At 49.0% G+C, this 20,489-nt stretch overlaps 1 protein-coding gene and 1 long non-coding RNA gene across 8 annotated transcripts in view; one reads left to right on the top strand and one right to left on the bottom strand.

The window, feature by feature from the left end:
* Positions 1-1,929: 1,929 nt before the first annotated feature.
* Positions 1,930-15,857, bottom strand: FBXO47 (F-box protein 47). 7 transcript variants are annotated; one of them, XM_032711407.1, is made up of 12 exons: positions 15,519-15,857; positions 13,852-14,190; positions 11,908-12,114; positions 10,566-10,736; positions 8,500-8,576; positions 7,710-7,787; positions 6,908-7,016; positions 6,100-6,276; positions 5,149-5,295; positions 4,539-4,681; positions 4,059-4,218; positions 1,930-3,340 (listed from the first exon to the last, which is right to left on the bottom strand). In XM_032711407.1, the coding sequence occupies exons 3-12, from the start codon at positions 12,086-12,088 to the stop codon at positions 3,222-3,224; spliced, it is 1,362 nt and encodes a 453-aa protein (XP_032567298.1). In that variant the 5' UTR covers positions 12,089-12,114; positions 13,852-14,190; positions 15,519-15,857; the 3' UTR covers positions 1,930-3,221. The 7 variants fall into 7 exon arrangements, with proteins under 7 accessions (XP_032567298.1, XP_032567303.1, XP_032567305.1 ...); XM_032711412.1 differs by having other exon boundaries at positions 8,512-8,576; XM_032711414.1 differs by having other exon boundaries at positions 10,566-10,658.
* The window catches only part of LOC116798785, a 22,916-nt gene continuing 4,600 nt past the window's right edge, over positions 2,174-20,489 (top strand). Inside the window, exons 1-4 of the long non-coding RNA XR_004360947.1 lie at positions 2,174-2,425; positions 14,107-14,204; positions 16,516-16,677; positions 19,897-20,067. This is a non-coding gene — a long non-coding RNA (uncharacterized LOC116798785). The remainder of the gene's footprint in view (positions 2,426-14,106; positions 14,205-16,515; positions 16,678-19,896; positions 20,068-20,489) is intronic.

Genomic DNA, 20,489 nt, shown 5'->3' with positions numbered 1-20,489 from the left:
ATCCCTGCCCTCACACAGCCACACACATGCAATGAATCAAAGTTTCACCCTCCCAGAAAGCAAAGTTTTCTTATGCCTGCTGTCTCCCAGGGATATATGTATTTTTTTAAGCCACAAACACCTGAAATATCCACAATGGGAAAAGGGACTCATGTCCCTTCAGCCGACCATGGAACCCCCCCACACAAGTGGGTGGGAGAGAACAGGACCCAGGGAGAGCAGGGGGCTGGAATCTGGTGTGACTTTCAGGAGACGGTGTTCCCAGAAAAAAAAAAAAAAAAAAAAGAGGGATTCCAGAGCCTGGGAATGCTGGATGAGTACTTGACACTGCAATTTCCTGTCAGTAAAACTCCGGAGAGGAACCCAAAGCCGGGTGGTTTCGCTCCCGAAAATCCCCCGTTGTTGCGCGGGGGCCGCCCGGGGCGCTCCCTCCCCCCCAGCCCCAAATACAGCCGGAAATCGGGAGCCTGGAATATTCCGGGAGGAATCTCTTCAGGCATTAAGTCATGTTCTCAATAACCTCCCCCCTCCCGGGGCTGCTCCTGCTGCCAACATCTGCAGCGAGCAGAGGAGGAATGCGTGGAATGGGAGCTCAGCTGAGTGTGAAGGCAGCAACAATCCTCGTCTCTGACTCCGAGGGCTCTTCTCCCCTTACAAACCCTCCAGCAACGCGGAACGGGCCCTTCTCCCGCCCCACACCCGCCGGCTCCCGGCTGGAAGGTGCAGGGACCCGGCCCAGCAGCTGCGGGGTTGGGAAAGGGGCCGGGGCCGAGGCAGGAGCGGGGTTTGCAGAGGGACAAACGGCCCCAGCTCTGGGGCAGAGGGAGCTGCTGCTCCGGGGCTCGGGATGCAGCGAGGTCCGGCTTTTATCCACCCCCCCAGCAGCAGGTAAAATTTGGCAGCGGAAGGAAAAGCAGTGTTCTCTCAGTTCTCTCAGGGATCCCTGTCCCAGCCCCTCTGGTGCTGCCGAGGTTCCCCCCCGGGCCCCACTCGGTGTTTAACTGGGAGAGCTGATCCAGGGGGACGCTGGAAAAGGAGGCTGTGTGTGTGTGTGTCCTATTCCAAGCCGGGAAACTTCGGGAAGTAAAACAGAACCCCAGGACAGGCTGAGTGGGAAGGGACCCGCCAGGATCATCCGAGTCCTGCTCTCGACCCTGCAGGTCCCAAATTTCAGTGGGAGGGGTTTGAGCTTCGATCCTTCGGGAGGGAGAGGGGTCGTGGCTGCTGGTGTTGAATGCTGGAAAGCACCCCCTGCATCCACGGGGATGGATGGGGCACGTGGCTCCCTGGGGCAAATCCAGCCTCTGTGGAGAGATCCACGAGCCCTGGGAACGGTGGGAGATTGGAAAACCGGGATGAGACACCTCCGTGTCCCCCAGCACGAGCGGCAGCCCCTGGGGAGGGGTCCCTGATCCAGGTTGGGGGGGGGGGTCCCAACCAGGCTCTTCCCTGCCTGGATGGTGCCTTTGGGAGGGAGAGCCGTTGTTTGACGGGAATGTTGCAAAAACCAACGCCAGACACTCTCTGGGCTCTTGTGCAGCCCCTACCAATTAATAACGCCATCAGTAATTCCCAGCGGGCAGCCACATCCAGCTGGCACGCCCGGAGGATCCGCTGCTCGTGCCGGCAGCGCCGGCATTTCATCCCTCCGCTGATCCCTCGGCTGCCAGGGAATCAAAGAGCTCCCTTTTCCCGTGTGGCTGCACTCGCACAATGCCGGCCCTTGTGCCGGGCTGGAATTCACGGCCCCTTCTGTCCCCGACCCAGGGGCTGGCGGGGGGACGCGGCTCACAATGGGCCCGGGCTCTGCTCCATCCCGCTGCCTTCCACCCGCCGGGATTATTTATGGGGAGCCATTCCCGAGGATAAAGGGAGGCAGAGCCAAGGACCCGCAGAATTGAGCCCCGGCGGCTTCTTGGCTGCGTTTTCCCGTCGCTGTTTTCTCCTCGTGGGGATCAGTCCGGACACGTTCGGTTCCTCTGAGCAGAAACGAGAGGCCGGAGTTTCTCTTCCCTCGGAAATCACGCGGAGCTGCAGCGCGTTCCCCAAAAAATCACCTTCGAACGGCGAGGGAAAAGGGGCGTTCCCAGGGTTTTCCGGCAGGGAAGGTTTCACCTCTGCCACCTGCCGGCACCTGCCAGGATCCTGCCTGGAATCGTGTACTCGACAAACGCGGAGGAATTCCTAACAAACTTCCAAGCAAATCATCCCGGCTCGTTCCTGGCGGAATCAGGTGGGGGCAGCTGAGATAAATCGCTCCCACTTCAGCTGTTCTGACGCTTCCAGAGCTGAACGTGGCTCCCCTTCCAGCCAAACCCCGGTCCCGAAGGAAGACTGAAACCTTCGGGAAGGGATTCCTGGGGCGGAGAAAGCGGCTCTTTAATGACCTGAAGGAAACAGCCCCGTTGGAAACAGCCCCCGGACAGTAAGTGCTTTTTATTCCCGTCACGTGCTTTTGTTTTGAAGGCAACAGAGCAGAAAATCCAACCCCTTTCTAAAGCAGGAAACATTTATACATTTAATGAACCAGTGACTTAATTTAATGTGCATTTAACGGGTGTCTTCAACTCGGCAAAGTCCTGGGGAGGCCAAAACACTTCAACAGTTGTTACCTGGGGCAAGGGGGAGGGATTTGGGAGTTCCTTCTGCTTTATGAAAACCTGGAGGTTGAGGGGGGGAAAAAAATGCCTTGCTTGGTCAAAGCACTTGAACTGCTTTCAGGAATCATCTCTGGCTGTGGCTGAGCATCCAAAGTCAGGAATGTTTCTGCCACAGAACCTCTGAGTCAGTGAGAGAGGCCCTGGCAGGCTGGAGAAATGTAGCTGCGCTCCTCTGATCCCATCCATCTCTTTCTCCTCGGATTCCCGAGAGAAAACACATTTTAAAGATCAAAATGCTTTGGGTTCTGAACTAAGATAACATTCCTCAGTTGGTGTCTGAGTATGGAAACCATGTCGTTTTTACTGTGTGTGCAAACATGCACAGTGGGAAAAGAATGCAGTTCATGCTCCCAAGGGAGAGGCCTCAGGCTGCTTCCCTGGAGAAGCAGAGCTCAAGGAACCCCACGATGGAGTCCCCAAAAGCTCCTGGAGCTCCTTCAGCTGGGCTGACTTGGGTGGTCCCAACTTCTGCCACTCCAGCTGGAATGGGAACCGAAGAAATAACTGGACACTTCTTTGCAAATGTTCAAAACCAAACCCAGGAGCGAGAGTCTGCAGAGCTCAGGTGCTGCTGGGGCTGCTCCTCATGGCCAGGAACAGGATTTCCTTGTGGAAGTTTGCCTGTGCGTTCACCAGGTGGAATAAATTCAGGAAGGTGTTGTCCTCCTCGTCGTGCCCCCCTGGCAGGGTAAAGGAAACCATGGAACAGGGTCAGTGGAACCAGATCAGTCAGTTAATCCCTCGGGGTGGATGTCCCTCAGTGCCCTCAGCAGAGAGAGGCACCAGCTTCACCTCAGCTCTGTGCTGTGATTCATGATCCTGATGCCAGGACAGCTGGGAAGGGGCACAGGGGACTCTCTCCAAAATTCCTTCCCCAGCCTGCCCAAAGGCAACAAGAACAACTGTGTGCTGGGACAAAAGCCTGTCAGAGCTGAGCAGGAGGTTTGGGCACAGCCCAAAGGGACCTTGGGCCCAGGGCTCTGCTGGGATGGGGTTTAGAACAGTGCTGGTGGCACCACCCCTGGCACCAGGAATTCCTCAGCAGGAGAAACCTGTTAAAATCAAGGTTTCTGCCCAATTATGGCACTTGATTGATTATTTGTGCTGCCCAGAGAAGCTGTGGCTGCACCAGCCCTGGGAGTGTTCCAGGCCAGCTTGGAGCAACCTGGGCTAGTGGAAGGTGTCCCTTCCCATGGCAGGGGGTGGCACTGGAGGAGCTTTAAGGCCCTTCCAACCCAAACCAGTCAGGGTTCTGTGGTTTTATGTCACCAAAACCCTTCAGGCTCTCCAGGATTGCTCTGCCTGGTGAGGGAGGGAAGGGCAGAGTGCTCCTCCATGCCATGGTCAGCCCCAGCTCCTGATCCAGGAGCTGCTCCAGGCCCAGAGGGTGAGTCTTACCAGCCAGCACTGCCTGCAGCATGTCCATGAGCATGTGAGCAAAGGTGTTCTCCAGGCACTGCAGGAAGTTGTTTCTCTCCCAGGGAGTGCTGAAAACCCTGCAGACCTTCTGCATCATTTTCACCACCCAGTCCATGCAGTAAAGGTCCTTCTCACACACCTGAGGGACACGGGAAAGGTCAAATCTGAGCATTAAATGTTGATTCTGCAGCGGTTGTGCCGTGGCCTGGAAAATTAGGGGGGTGTCAGGAGGGCACAGAGGTTGTTCTTGTGGGCATGAAGGGACCCCTCAGCCTTTTGCTGGTGGTATTTCCCCTCAAGGACGGGCTTGCCAGCTTCCAGGGATGTGCTGGACGAGGATCAGAAGGTGGAAGAGCACCCAGATTTTTGCTGGGCTTGCTCCTGCTTTGTGGGAGCAGAGGAGGAAAGTCTGAGACAGCAAATCTGGGGGTTGGAGAGGCTCTGCTCAGCTGTACTCACCAAAGCCATGAAGACCATGAGCCTGGCCAGCTCCACAGCCCTGCCATTCACAGCCTTGCTGGCCATGAAGGTGAAGCAGATGTTGTTCCCACTGAGGAGGAGGAGCCGAGCGCTGTTCTCCATGAGCCATTCCTGGGGTACAACTTGGTGGTGGAAGAGAGAGAGAGAGAGAGGGGAGATTTCAGTCCTCTTTGACCCAAAAGAGGAGCAGCAAAATCCCACAGGCAGTTCCTGCCAGCTCCTCACTCTAATTGGTGATAACCTCCCCCAGAGCTGTCAGAGGAGCTGTTAACTGTGGCTTGGACAGACCCTGTGTTTTCAGCTTGGACAATTCTTCCCTAATGATCCCAGGCAAGGCTGGAGTTTTAAAGGTTTGCAGGGATTCTTAAATGATTTCTCCCCGGGGAAAAGGCAGCCTGAGTGTGACCCTGGGGTTCCCTCATCCCACCTCCTGCCTGCATTCCCAGGGTGAGGGCTTTTCCAGCCAGGCCAGAGCTGCTACTGGGAGGAATTGTGCTGCCTGTTTGCACCCAGGTGTCTGAAACACCCCCCGAGCTGGATTTGGAGGATACATAATCCTGTGGATTAATGACAGAGGCAAAAACCACACCTGACAGCTCATCCACGAGGCTGATAACATCATCTGCTGTCCATTCCCTGGCTTCTGTGTCATACAGCAGCTTAATTGCTTCAGCTAAACCCTTCAGACTGCTCTCATCTGTTGGTCCTTCTATCATTTTCTGCCACACCACGTGTCCTGAGCGAGACATTCATCACAACTGCCCGTAAGTGATGGGGTTTTTTTCCAACAAGGGAGTTGCTGAACTGAGCAGGGGAATCCAGGCAACACAACTCAGGCTCTGTGACAGCCACCTTGTTGTCCCTCTGTCACTTTTTAGCAGGGACAGTGGGAGTTGCAGTGAGTCAAATGTAAAGGAACCCAGGGTTAACAATTAAGGGAGGAAACACATTTTCCCTCAGGGAAAGGGATGATGGTTTGAGGTGGATTTGAGCTGCCTCTGCCCCAAGTAGGGGAGTAGAGGGGGACAGAAGTGTCATTTAATTCCTTCACTTGAGTTTTAACTCAGAAATATATGTATGTGTGTGTATATATATATATAAAAATTAATATATTTTATGTATGACAGTGATGTCTGGTTGAGCAGAACCTTTTTCCTTGGCAACACAATTGTTTCAATGGCTTCAAACTGCCAGAGGGCAGGGTTAGATGGGATATTGGGAAGAAATTCCTTCCCTGTGAGGGTGGGGAGGCCCTGGCACAGGTTGCCCAGAGAAGCTGGGGCTGCCCCTGGATCCCTGGAAGTGTCCAAGGCCAGGCTGGACAGGGCTTGGAGCAACCTGGGCTAGTGGAAGTTGTCCCTGCCCATGGCAGGGGGTGGGACTGGATGAGCTTTGAGGCCCCTTCCAACACAAACTATTCTTTGATTCTAATACACTTACATTTCATTTGCATAAAAAATTGGGTTTCTGCTGCGTCCTGCAAGGGAATCTCCTTCTCAGGGCCCCAAACTTTGAACACTAAGCCCCCCCAGCTCCTCACCATCCAGAGAGGACACGGGCCCAAAGATGATGTAGAGCAGCCGGGCCTGGTTCACGATGGGCCAGGGCTTCAAAATCCGGGTGAGCCAAAAGGCAGAGTCGCTCCTGTGGATCCAGTGGTTGAGCAGGACCCTCCTGCAGTACAGCCTGATCCTCAGCTCCAGCTTCCTGGCACTGCCTGGGGGAGATGTGGCAAATCTGTGAAGCCTTGATCAATACAAGGAAATCAAAGAGGGCAATAAATAGGGGCAGCAGGAGGAAGCTGGGTGTGGGTGTGGGTGAAGTGTTCCGCAGAAATTCCCTGTTCCGTGCTGGGCAAAGGGAGGGTTTCCTGAGAGGCCTGTGCCACCTCAGTGCTGGGGTTCAGAAATGTTAAACCTCACTTTTTACTGCAGCATTTTATTCCCAGACTGGTTCCTTTCCCGTTGGTTTCACTGGTGGAGAGCGGGAAAGATTCAAATCCCTGCTTTTGCTGTCGATGTAGAGACACACAACCTGTGCTTTGGACTGGTGATGGAGCGATTCAGGAAACCCTAAAGGCCTCTCAAGGCAACTCTCCTCACTACAGGAGCACTTAGCTTTGGTTTTGGTGAAGAAAAAACTATCTGTGCTCGTTGATGTGAAGGCCAAGAACCCACTTCAGGATGCCCTGAGAGCCAACAGAACGTAGGTGAGGGTCAGGAACCGACTGGTGCCACAAGGCTGAGCTGAGCTAAACCCCCCTCAATTCCTGGAATCAAGACCCATTTCCTGCTTTCCCTGTGCTGGCACATTTTGATCCTTCAGGCCTCTTGGCTGCTCTGATTTACCTGCTCTGCTGCTGACAACTGTCTGCACTTTCCTGGCCAAGCTGCTCAGCTCCCAGAGGAAGTTAAAGACCCGGTGGCACTCGAGTTCATCCCAGCCTGCTGTCAGGATCTGAAGGGGACAGAAGGAATGGGGTGAAAAGGAGTGGACTGAGCAGAGATTTAGATCCCAGTGCCAGTCCTCAGAGCAGAGAAACACAATCTGTGCTGCAGCTCCCCCTCCTCAGGTGCTGCACGGGTTGTGCTTCAGCCCAGTGACTCCCGGAATCCAAAGCTGCTCGTGGTGCTCCAAGATTTTTGAACCTTATGTGGGAATGTTCACACAGGTATTTGCTCCAAAGACAAATGACCCCACACAAACAATCATCTCTTCTTCTTTAAATTTTAATTTTTTTTTTTTTTAAATTAATTTTAAGCTACCACAGGTGAACAGAACTGTTCTGGCCTGTGGTGTGTTGAGCCATTTCCTTTGGAGCTAAAGCATCTCTGCTCCTGGATTGGGAATTGGAAGCTGTGCAATGAAATGCTGCCCTTCTCCCGTGTCTCCTTAGACAGTAAACTGCTAATCAAAATCCTGACTGGTTGGGACTGAAATCCAGGCCAAGGAATTCTCAAGAGTCAAATCAGCAGCTTTCCCCAGCAGAAGGGAAATTCAGAGAACTGTGTGAATAAATGCCATCCCCCTACACCCCCAGACCAGCTTATGCTCTAAAAAAATCTTGCAAAGCACAGATTGATTTAGAAAACTACCTTAATTTTCTTCTATATTTGTGGTACTTGCCTTGTCTCCATAAGGATACTGTACCTGTAAAAACACCCCGTAGCACTTTAACCCCAGGCAGTGCAGAGGGCTGGCACAACCACTGAGCTTAAAGCAGGAAACCTGCAAGTGCAAACACCAGGGATTTATCTCAACTGAGCGTAATTGTTGTGACTGAAAACCCTCTGTGCTCCTCGTGTGCCTCAGTACTGACCAGGGAGGTTCAGGAGATTCCTTGTTGCAGAAGGAAACGAGTTATGGTTTAGCAACAAGTCAAAACTGTGGTCACAGGGGTGTGCAAAAGGCCTCTGGGAGGAGAAACCTTTGTTTTCAGGGGGGGAAATTTTGGTGAAGAGAGCTCCCAGTGGTCCACAAAGTGATGGAAAGGTGAGAACCACTGATGTTGGAACGTGAGGTCTGGGCAGCACAGCCTGGTGTGCAGCACACTGGCTTTTGCTGTTGGTTGTGTGAAGAGGCTGATTTCAAACCAATACACTGGTTTTTACATTAATACTGATCAGAGAGGTTCAGGAGGTTCCTTGTGGTGGAAGGAAACGAGTTATGGTTTAGCAATAAGTCAAAACTGTGGTCACAGGGGTGTGCAAAAGGCCTCTGGGAGGAGAAACCTTTGTTTTCAGGGAGTAAAATTCACTGGCTTTTGCTGTTGTGGGTGTGAAGAGGCCGATTTCAAACGAATACACCGATTTTTTTGCAGGGGTGATAAGCTCCAGCAAAGGGACTGCAAAATCCAGCAAGGAATTTGTCTTGCAGGGGTGGTGTTGCAAGTGCAAAGGCCAGTGAGAAACAGCAGGGGAGGGAAGGTGGGAGGACTTACTTCTGAGAGTACCTTGTGTACGTACTTCAGCCTGTCCCTGGTGGGCAGCAGCAACGTGCACCTCTTCAACAGCAGCCCTGGGACAGGGGGGGGGAAACAGGTACAACTGGGGGTAAACTGTCACAACAACTCGTTTGTGGTGTTGTTTACAGCCCCTGCTACTCCCAGCTGAAGTATTAAAAGCACTGCTCAAAGGGGGGGTTACAGCTGCTCAAAGTGTTGGGAAGCAGCGTTGAGTTGTTGCCCCTCAGCTCCCAGGGCCCTGTGGAAGGCTGGGTTTCCCCTCACACCTCGGGAAGCTGAGCTTCCAAAGGTTTGTTTGTTTTTTTTTTCAGGAGAGCCACACGAAACTGAACTCTTTTCGTGTAGAACACTGCTAGGAGGGAAATCTGTTTTCCTACCCAGGGTGTGTTTGGGATGGCAGAGCCTGGAGTGAGTTGTTGGGGGGAACAGCTGGTTGTGGGGTAGAATTTTTTCTACATTCCTGATGGAAACTGGGTTAACAGCTTTCACCAGGGTAAAATATATGTATATATTGGTTGTTAATTAGGCAAGGAATTCATGGAAAAGCATGTAGTTTTCAGGAGGGGAAAAAAGGATACTTTTCTCCTGAATTTTGCCTCCTGAAAATATATCATTTTTCCAAGGTCAGAAAGTGCTTTATGAATTTCTTATGGTTCTGAGCTGACCCCTTCCCTTCCTTAGGAGCGTGTCAGCTTTCCTGCGCGACAGCCATAATTTATTCATCGGCCTCAGACGTGACCCAGAGCTCAGCCAAGTCGATTTTTTTTTTTTTGTCGGCCGGGTCAGACTTCGGAGGGGAATTCCCCGAGGAGCAGCCGCTGGGATGACGGAGCTGCGCGTCAGGACGGAGCCGTCGGCGTGGGGGAAAACCAGGCTCGGTGAGAAGGGATTGAGCAAAAGGCACTTTTTTTTTTTTTTTTCACTCCGGTTTTTCCTGCTGCCAAGCAAATATTGATTTTTGCACCTGACCTTAACAAAGCCGTTCCTGCTGGGCCCCAGGTAGGGCTGAGGATTTTATATTTTTAATATGCTGAAGTTTTACTGCCGGAGCTGCTGCAGGGGGGGGGTTTCACACCTACTTTTAAAGAAGGAGTTGGCATTTTGTGTGAGGTCACTACAAAGCCCAAACTAATTTTTGGTTGGTTTGTTTGTTGGGTTTTTTTTAAGGATTATAAGTTTTCAGGCTTCATTTTAAAAAGAAAGCACTAAGATTATTTTAAAAAGGCATTTTAAGATCCCCCAAAATCTCCATGGTTTGCAATCTCCATGGTTTGCTTACAGTAGGTCTAAATGAATTTAGGTCTAAATGAATTTAGGTCTAAATGAATTTAGGTCTAAATGAATTTAACAGCTCTCCTTTACCATGTGTAATTTAATGTCTTTAATGCCTTTATTTAATGTCTAGAGTTCAAACCCTGTTTATAATTCTCCATCTAACCATGGCATCACTTGATTTCTCTGTCAAACACACATTTCTGTATCAGACAGGGACCAGTAAATACGGATCAAATGCTGGTTTAATCTCATTTCCTCCTCTGTCAGGACAGTGTGGAATGAATTAGGACTGACATGTTCTAAAAACCAGCGACAGTGTCCCAAAGGGCACCTGGTGCTGCTCCCTCCAGAATCAGGCTGGGCCTGAGTCCTGGGGCTGCATTTCCCAGACTGAGGAATGTGAGCTGCTCCAAAGGGATGCCCGGAGGGGAGGGGGGTGAGCAGCCAAATTCCTTTGCCTGGCCGGGCCTGGGAGTCTCTTCCAGCCGTGGTGTCCAAACAAACTAAATCTGGAAACACCTCCAGCTGGGAACTGCCCCTCTGCCTCCTCGCAGGGAGCCAGAAACACGCGGCAGGCAGGACAGACGGCATTTTTTTTTTTCCCCCCCACAGCTAAGAGGCTCTGGAATGATTCCAGCAATCCCTCCCTCCAGCTCGTGGGTTATTTGGCTCCGAGTTCAGAGGGAGCTGCACAAAAGGGGTTTGGGGGCCACGTTTTATCGATGTCTTAAAGCAGGGGGAGGCTTTTCAGCGGGCTCTGCCCTCACCTAGAGACTTGTAGTGCTCCAGGATGGAGGCTCCCTCCCTCCTGCCGGGGAGCTCCAGGTTGTGGAAGTCCTGCAGGAGGAGCCGGCGGGTCCCCGCCGAGGTGGAGATGTAGTGAATCAGCTGCTGGCCGAGGGTTTTGGACACCATGCTCAGCGTGCTGATGTCCTTCACTGCAAAAGCAAAGCCCGGGACGCTCCTGAATCCTCAAATGCCGATCAGGAGTCAAAACCTGCCCCCCCCCCCTTCCCTTCAAGAACAGAGGAGTGAGATGGATAAATAAAACACAAATTAATTACCGTGGATCTCCTCTGCCAGCAAGCTGTTGTGATTAGAAATGGAGACACCCAAGGAATATTTTTTTTTTCCCTACACCTCGTGGGCAAAAGCTGCTTCAAATGCTTCGTAATTGCAATTTAATTTTTTTTTTTTTTTAAAAAAGAATGACATGACAGTGTTTTGTTTTCAAAATGAAGGCTAAAAATATAATAATAATATAATAATATAATTTTTTTTTTAAATAAGGTTTCAGCCTTCATTTTGAAAACAGAACACTAAGATTGTTTTAAAGGGTGTTTTAAGATACCTCAAAACCTCCGTGGGTTGCTTACAGTGGGAGATGTTGGGTCTAAATGACTTCAACTTTCAGCTGGTTTTTTCATACATAAAAGCTGAAAACTCAGAGAATAAGCCACATAAAATGACTTGAACCAGCTGAAAGCTAAAGGGTAAGCCACAAAAAAATGACTTTAACCAGCCAAAAGCTAAAACATTTTAAATAATAATGGTTTTATAAATGAAAAAAAAAAAAAAGTTACTTTAACCAGCTAAAAGCTGAAACATTTTAAATAATAATGGCTTTATAAATGAAAAAAAAAGAAGTTACTTTAACCAGCTAAAAGCTGAAACATTTTAAATAATAATAATGGCTTTATAAATGAAAAAAAAGAAGTTACTTTAACCAGCTAAAAGCTGAAACATTTTAAATAATAATGGCTTTATAAATGAAAAAAAAAGAAGTTACTTTAACCAGCTAAAAGCTGAAACATTTTAAATAATAATAATGGCTTTATAAATGAAAAAAAAAAGTTACTTTAACCAGCTAAAAGCTGAAACATTTTAAATAATAATGGCTTTATAAATGAAAAAAAAAGAAGTTACTTTAACCAGCTAAAAGCTGAAACATTTTAAATAATAATAATGGCTTTATAAATGAAAAAAAAAAGTTACTTTAACCAGCTAAAAGCTGAAACATTTTAAATAATAATGGCTTTATAAATGAAAAAAAAAAAGCCACGGAAATTTTCAGATGTTGGGGTAACACCCTTCTGATCAGGTTCTCACCTGAGAGATATTTCAACACCATGTGGAAGATCTCTAAGGGGAGGGTTTGGAAGTGTCCCAGTGCTGACAGGGCCTGGGAATCCGTGTCCAAGGTGTCCCAGCAGCCTCTGGAGCGGCGGCGGCTCCGCCGGGGTTTGTGGCTGGGGGTGGAGGGGCAGCTGTCCCCTGCCCTGCAGCTCATCGTCCTGCTGCTCCCATAAATTCAACCTGGAGAGAGAAAAAAAACCCAAACAGATTAAAGTCTTGTTTTTCAGAGGAGAAAACCACCCAAAAGTCAGGCTGAGAGGGAAACGACTCCGTCCGAGGCACAGCCCCGAGTGGGAAAATCTGTTGGAATTTAGTGCAAGGGAAGAGACTCCATGAATAAGTTTTTTTTTTTTAGGGTGTAAATGGTAAAATGTGTTATAACTGATCATTTGGTGCATTGAAAGGTATAAGTAATTTTAATGGCTGGGAGGACGGAGTGTTCAGGGAGGAGGGAAAGATAAAAGCACTGGGGGGGCATCGTGGAGTGGGACGTGGAAAATGAGGAAAATGGTCCTAAAAAGGGAATTCCGGAGGAATTACACGTGGTGGTACAAGCTACAGTGATTAACAACATTGTTTTAATTTGTTGCACTAATTACCCCACAGGATGCTGAAGTTATAGGGCTGCTATTGAAATATCATGTTACTTGATCCCTTTAAGTGATAATTACTTATATGTGTGCTTGTGTATGACCACAAAAAAAAAAGATTGAAGGCAGCAAAGTGGTGCTTCAAACCTTTTTGTCCTAAGTTGATACGGGGCCTAACTTAATATAATGACTAAATGTGTGATAATAAAGCTAAATTACACAGCATTGCTACGTGAAAAAAAAAAAATGCAGTGACTCAGCCTTTCCCAAAATCACGAGGGGAAATGAAAATGAGCTTTAAACGATGGATAAATCGGATTATTTGATTTACCTCCTGGGTTTTGGGTCTCTGGAACAGCTACACTTCCCACTGTCGGGCAACACAGGGAGCGAGGGACTCTCTGCCTCTGAAATTTTATTTTATAGCTGAGATTTTTCACACTGTTCCTTGACTCCAGCAGCTGAGGCTTTCGGGGGGAATTGCCAAGGAGTGCTGCAGCATAATTACACAGGAGCTGGCAGCAGGGGGCTGGAACATCCCTGGAACCAGTCCAGAGCTGCAGGGTCACATCCCAGTCCCCCCTGAGTGGGAAATTCTCGGGCAGAACAGACCTCATTGTTGGAGAGATTAAAAATTTACAAAATTACGGACGAGGAGCTCCAAACCCCCCCTCCTGTTTATACAACAACACTCACGCCCGGCCAGACCCACAATATTCCAGGCAGGAAAAATTGCTACATCCACAATGGGAGCTCTGTTTGTGCTGAGGATGGGGAAGGGAATCGGGGCATTTTTATTAAAAGTGGGTCCGACTGACTCCGGAGGGAGTTTGAATTGTGCGTTTCAGGGGGTTTTGCTTCGCTGGAAGCGGTTTTTTAATCTGGCTGAGGGAGATTCCCAGCTCGCTAAAGCAGCTGAAACTTTCACAAGGGCTCGGGAGCAAACGGAGCTGCTGCTAAAATGAGTGTTTCTTTAGGATTTTACCAGAGAAAAATCGATTTAACACCTTCAAGAACGATTCAGAAACTGCTTGTGGGTAAAGTTATATGAAAAAACGTTTACCTTCTGAAAGCAAAGTGAGGAATTTTGTACACAGAATGGTAGACTCAGGATAATTTAAATTCCTCGAGTACAACACACAAAGCAGCTCATGTTCATAACAAGGCACCACTAAACTTGGCTAAATCTGGTGCATCCATGCTTTTAGAAATAAAGTTGCAATCCTATGATGCTTTCTTTTCATCCCCCACTCTCCTTTCTGTGCTGTGGGGATTTATGGGATCTTTCAAGTGTTTGGTTTTTTTTTTTTTAAAAAAAACCTCTTACCTTGGGTCTGTGTTATGTGGAAGGAAAAAATACTTTGCCACCAGCGAGGTTTTTTGGAAGTGTTTGTCCAATTCCAGTCTGCGTCTGCTCAATCTGATGGAAGTTAAACTGATTATCACTGTTTTAATGTAGAGCAGAGCTAGATAAAATTAATGTAAATCAAAATGAGTGCAAACAGCCGGTTTTAAAGCCTTTCCTGAAAGCTCCCACTCGCTTCCTCTCTTTGACTTAACGTGGTTTTTTTTTATTTCTTAGGGAGTTCAGCCAGGGCTGGGCAATGGGCTGTGCATCTCCATCTGCTGCTGGGACACCGGTGTTTGGAGAACTGCTTAATCCACACTGGAAATGGAGAGGTAAATGTTAAATATTTAACAAGCTCAACTCATAACATTAGCTAAGAAGGGTCATCCCATTTGCTGCTATAAACTAATTTGTTTACAGGGCAGAAAGCATCAACTTCCACCCCTGGTCCCCTTAAGCAGTCGCTAAACTCCTGCTAATGGATGCACTTTAGTGCTGATATTTCTCGGAGCCCTGTGTTAGCATTTGGCAAACATTTATTGCAGAAAGGGGTGTTTACTTTGGAGATTGCTTTGGGATGTTTCTGCTTCCCTTCCTCATCACTATGAGCATGAACTCAGTCGCCTCCAATATTAGCTCAGTTTTGATTTGTTTTTCCACGGTTTTCTCTTTGCCGTGTAAAAATAATATAGAGTAAAATAGAATGGAATAAAATGAAATAAAAAATAAATAAAATAAAATAAAATAAAATAAAATAAAATAAAATAAAATAAAATAATGACTTTAAAAGTACAAGTTTAAGTGAGGAATGACAGACCTCAGAGCACCGAGCGCACCCATGGAGTTACCTCAGTACTTGTTACCCCCCCGACCTACACTGAAAATTTACAAAAAACACGTGGTTTTGCTTAGGATAAAGTCTCTGTGTCAGATTGGTGGTGAAAATCTGTCCCCAAAAGCACCTAAATTGGTGAATGATGCGAATATAAAGCAGAGCTGAGGGGATTCTGGCCCTGCTGCTGGTGGTGGTGTGGGTTGTGGTGTGAGGAGAAACACCAGAATCTGCTTCTTTTTCCCTCATTCCAGGCTGGATTTGCTCCCTAAGCTGCAATATTTTATGGAATGGGTAATATTTGGCCCTTTTAGCTGTGTTTTTGGGTCAGATTGAGCCGGGGTATGACAGACCTTTAGGCCAAAGGATGGGCCGGGCTGTGCCCTCAGCCACGGCCCCTCTGCCCACAGCCGGCCAAAATTTGGGGCCAGAGGGCTGAAATCGGGGACCTGCACCCCAAAACCTCCATGAAGACACCAGAGAGGGTCTCGCAGTCGGTGGTACTCACGCTAAACACTTTATCAGCCGTTTTTTACCTCAGGGAAACCCCCTCTCCACAAACCCCCTCGGCCGGGCGCCCACAGGGAGCTCTGAGGGGAACAGCGGGGGATGAGGGGGGGGGTGTGTGGGGAGCACCAAACCCCGTGTCCCCGTGGGGGGAAAAAACAACCCAGACCCCCACTTCTTAATTACTATCATTAGCGAAAATCAAATTTTCAAAGTGTTATTTCGGTATCTGCTGGGGTTTAAGGGGGGGGTCTGGGCGTAGCAGCAGCGGCAGGTGCGCACGGGCAGCACAGCTGTGTTTGGGTACCTCACTCGGGAGCAGAAATGTTGGCAAACATTAAAAAAACCCAGCGTTTAAGTTTCAGGGCGTTGGTTGTCAGTGGGGCCGGGGGGGGGGGGGTGCGGCCGCAGGCGCGTTGGAGGGGTGGAATCGCCACAAACAACAGCAGTGTGTCACTCCGGCAGTGTTTCCGCGGTGTTTTACTCCAGCGGCGTTTCGTCAGCGTTATTATTAATAACTCCGCCCCGTTTTTACTCGAATTTAGGCGAATTTTGGGTCAGAACGACTTTCCCGCGCTTTCGCCCGCGGCGCGTTTCAGCGTGAGGGGGGAGGGGGCGGAGCCCACGGCTTTTCCCGCCCTCGTTGTCTCCGCCCACCTCATGAATAGTCAAATATAACCACGCCCCCTCCGCTAGCGGAAAGCGCGTCCCCTCATTACCAGGCGCCGCGTGGTCACGCCCACCTAATGAATAATTAATGGCTGCCGGGAGCGCGGCTTTGGGGGCGGCGGGATTTTGGGATGAGCTTTAGGATCCCTTCCAAAACCCTTCCGTGGTCCCGCGGCTCGGCCCGCGGAGTTGTCACAACGCGAAGTCGCGACCCCTCGTGCGTTTCGCCCTGTGGGAATGGTGTCGTTCCATGCGCCGCGGCCCCGGGAAAACCCCCTCTTGTGAGAGCTGCAAACCCCCAGCTCGCTGCAGACCGGTTTTAAAAATAACTGTTTCTCGTTATAAATTCTGCCCCCCCCCCCCGAGGTCGCTGACTATTCCCGAGTTACTCTCCCGAGTAACTATTTCTCTCGGGACAGCGACCGAACCTCCCGGGAGAGGTTTCCTCGCTGCTCCAAAGGCAGCTCCCATACGATGGCAGCAGAGGCCCGCAGCTGCTTTAAGGGAATTTTTGCCCGGTATTTTTATTTTTTATTTTTTTTCCCCCCAGAAGACAGTTGTTTGGTTTGGTTTTGTTCCTGTTCTGATTTTTTTTTCTTTTTTTTTTCTTTTTTTTTATTTCTCTTTTTTCTCAGGAACTTCATCAAAAGAAGAACTTTCCTTGGCAAAACTGAAGCAGAAAAAAAAACCCTCAAAAAATCACCCTCATATGTAAGCATGTGGCATGGTCTGATTAATTAACAAGAGCTGGGTTGCCATGATGATGTAACCGTGACTGCAATATTTTGGCTGAAAAGGTAAATCAGGCAAATGTGCAAGAATAATGTGCTTGGATTTGAGCAGAATGAGCCAAGCAGAGCCTGCAGATGCATTGTCCCTGTTTCTATTTCCACCCGGGACAGCAGGACCTGGCTGGATATCTCTCCAAGAAATAGCATCCTGCCTCCCTAAATCCTTCCCAAACGCTGCTGGGTGGAATCAGGGATCATTCTGTTCACCCCCCACCATCATTTTGCTGTTTGCAACCTCTGTGTTCCACCACGAATAGAAAACAGATACTCTCAGACCAGAAATAACCAGAAATCACCAGATCCCACTGAGGGAAAAAAAAATAATATATAATTTGGGGGTGTATCTGGAGTATCCTGGGGCACCTTTTTGGAGCCTGAGAGTGGTTTAAGGACTTCCTGAGGCTGCATCCTGTGTTTAACAGGCAGAGCTGGACCTGCATCAACACTGGAGTGATTGGGATAATTAATGGTAACGAGGGTGATACCAGGCTCGGGGATTTAATTGAGTCGAGGTAAAAGTATCACCCCGTGTTTGCTTTCAGTTGGCTGAAGGAGTCACTGATGGGGTTTATTTTTCACCCCTGTAATCCAGTCAGTGTTTGTGAACTGGTTTGAGGTGACGGGATGAGGAGTAATAAGGGGAAAATTGAGTCGTCCCAAATTCCCGGTGTTTCTGCCGGAGTGTTAACGGCTCATTCCCTGCACGGAGCAGCCCGGGAGAGTGGGAGGAGTGGGGTGGGACTTGGATGAGTTTTAAGGTCCCTTCCAGCCCAAACCACCCTGTGATTCCGTGAAGAAAAGCACCAAATGTGCTGGGAGTCAAAAGAAAATGCAGGAAAAATCGCACCACTAGGACCAAAGAACAGCATCTAGCGTGCTATAAGCATGGGAAAATGGAAATAATAATGATGATAATAATAATAATCTGCAGAAGAAAGACATAATTCCTCGAGTTTTGTGTCCCTTCACCTGCTGTCTTAGGCAGTAAAATTTCTTCTTCTGATCTCTTTAAATCGAATTTCCCCCCCGCTTGCCAAATGTTTCCTCCCTCTGAAGTGTTATTAAGGAGCTGAGCTGCACCCTTTCATTTTTTTTTCTCTTAAAAAAAAAAAGCAGTTTAAGGCTTGTTAGAAAATGATAAAAATATATGATTAATGGGATTGTTGACTCATCCAGCACAGGCTCTGCTGTGCTCTGTGTGAGGATACACAGGGAATTAAGGCACTGTTTCCTCTCATCCTGCTTAATGAATCCTCTGGATAAAAATCACCACGTCCTCCTTGGCTGGCATTTTTAAGGATTTCTGCCAGAGCAGGGCTGGTGGGTGGCAGAGGGATAAGAAGGGGCAGGGATGTGTGTATTCCCAGAATCCCAGCCCACAGGGGTTTGATCCTCTGAGGAGCTGATGAGACTTTGGCACAAAGTCTCATTTTATGGGTGTTCTGCTCGTGGAATCGCGCAGGGATAGGGATGAGATGCAGAGCAATTAAAAAAAAAATGGGGAAAAAAAAGGAAGAAAAACCCAGAGCTTCCAGATGGCCTCATTCCTCTCGGGATCATCGCTGGCTGTGTGGGGGCAGGAGTGGGTTTAATGTCGTTTTCTTGCCTCTCCCACCTCGTTTTGGACAGCGGTGGTGGCTGAGACAAACCAGCAGCGCTCTGTCCTTCCACCCTGCCCCGCTTCCAAGGGGTTTAAAATGCTTGGAAGTGCATTAAATCCCGGAGCTGAGGGAAGGTGCCCTGGGGAGGAGGTGTGAGGCTTCCCCAGAACGCTGAGGCAGGAGGAGCTGAGGGACTCCTTCAAGGTCGTTTGGAAGATTCCAGAGGCAGAATCCCGAGTCCCAGCTCTTGCTTTCCTGCCTTCAGGGGACGCTCCTAAACGTTGGGATGGAGGGAATGTGAGAGTGAAAGAGGGAAGGCAGGGATGGGGTGGGTGCAGAGGTGGAAAAAGGTGTGTCCTGGGTTTGTTGTTCGTCCTTTACCTTCACATCAAACTCGTTCCTCTGCAGTTGCCAAATCCTTCCCGAGGATCTGGCCTGTGTGTTTTCCCAGCCTGCTCCTCCCACCTAAATATCCCATATATTTCCCCTCATCTCCAGCTTTTCTCCATCTTCCCATCCTGCAGAAAAACAAGAGACCAGCTCCCCCCCCCCCCCAAAAAAAAAAGCAGCTGATTGCTAAGAATTCCTGAGCATCCTGTGATCGGAGGAGGAGCCGAGGGAGCCTGGAATTGGTGCTTTTCCCTTCTCCTGCTTTTTAAGATGCAACGTTCAGCCCCAAACAGATGGGAGCCTGTCAGCACAACACAGGGATAATCACCAGCAGAGCCATGGGAAGCTTGGGAACAGCTCAGGAGCTGCTCTGCTCTGTCATCTGAGCAGTTCTCGGGGGCTGAGAACCCCGGGGGGGGGCCTGGAATTCCTTTGGAGAAACCCCAAGGAAAACCTTGGCTTTGTGGGGGCTGCAAATCCTCTCCAAAGTGACTTGTCCTGTCCAGGGAGGGAGAATGATCCGGCCTGGAACAGAGGGATTCAATTAAATCTTAATTAACCTGATGATTGCTTCAGGCTTCTGGTTCGGAATCACAGGATCATGGAATTGTTGAAGTTGGAAAAGACCCTTTGTGATCATCAGCTGAGCACCACCATGTCCCAAAGTGCCACATCCACGGGTTTTTTGGGCCCTTCCAGGGATGGGGACCACTCCCAACCCTTCCCAGGAGGGCAATCCCACGTTCCCAACGCCAAATCTCACGGAATAGGATCACACCCATCTCATGGAATAGGTTTTTGAGGATCACACCCAAACTGGTGCATCTGTCAGAGCTGCCAGACCCCTCCAGGCATCCCAATCCCAGAGCCTCATTTATTTTTTTTGGTGGGTTATCCCCACCTCCACCAGCTGGAAAACAAGGAAGGAAGGAGTTAAGAAACCGTCACCTCGGGGTCTGTTATTATTCCATGGGTCTGTAAAGTGAAGGAGTTAAAAAATCCCTCAGGAATCATGGAAATAACCCTCCAGGATGGCACCAGGGAGGTGCTTTCTGCAGCATGAAACCCACCCTTATCCTCAAAAGAACAGCAAACCTGCTCTTTTCAGTCCTCAAAAAAAGCAAATATAAAAGATTGATTTTTTTTTTCCCCTTTTCCCCCCCCCCTCCCCAACCTTTTATCCTGGAATTTTATCAGGGATGTGTTTTCTTTTCTTTTTTTTTTTTTTTTGCAGGGGAAAAGGGGTTTTCGTGTGTTCTGCTGGAGGTTTTTGTCGGGGTTTAAAAAGAGGTGACAAAATCAATTTTTATTCCAGGCGAGGAAGGGGACCAATGGAATTGGGCTCAGGAAAATTGCTGCCTGCCCTGACCTACTTGTTAAAAAGGAAAAAAAAAAAAAAGAAAAGGTAAGAAAAACAAGTGGAAAATGTTCACAATTGGCTTCTCAGGTTCTTCCTCAGCCTTTTGTGAGGGGAAAATTGTGGGAGGAGATGGAGGTTGGTGCAGGATCCTCCCGTGGCAGCTGAATGGAAGTGTGCAGGTGGTTCCTGCTCCCTTGGATCCAGCCTTTTTTTTGGGATTGTGCTGGTAATTATTCCCCCCCCCCGCCCTCTCATCTCTCACCTCTGCCTTTGGGGAAGGGGGAAAAAACCCCCCAACATCTTTTTGGGTGGATGGGGGGGTCAACACACAGGGAATTCCACCCCTCTCCCTGCCAGTATCTCCCAAAAATTCCTGATTTCTCCACGAGAAATGAAAAAAAAAAACCCCTCAGCTTTTCCTTCCTAAGCGAGGCAATAAATCCATTTAATACCCAACCAGGGGAGGA

This window comes from Chiroxiphia lanceolata, chromosome 26, assembly GCF_009829145.1.
Source record: "Chiroxiphia lanceolata isolate bChiLan1 chromosome 26, bChiLan1.pri, whole genome shotgun sequence".
Lineage (NCBI taxonomy): Eukaryota > Metazoa > Chordata > Aves > Passeriformes > Pipridae > Chiroxiphia > Chiroxiphia lanceolata.
This window is presented reverse-complemented; position numbering and strand designations above follow the sequence as displayed.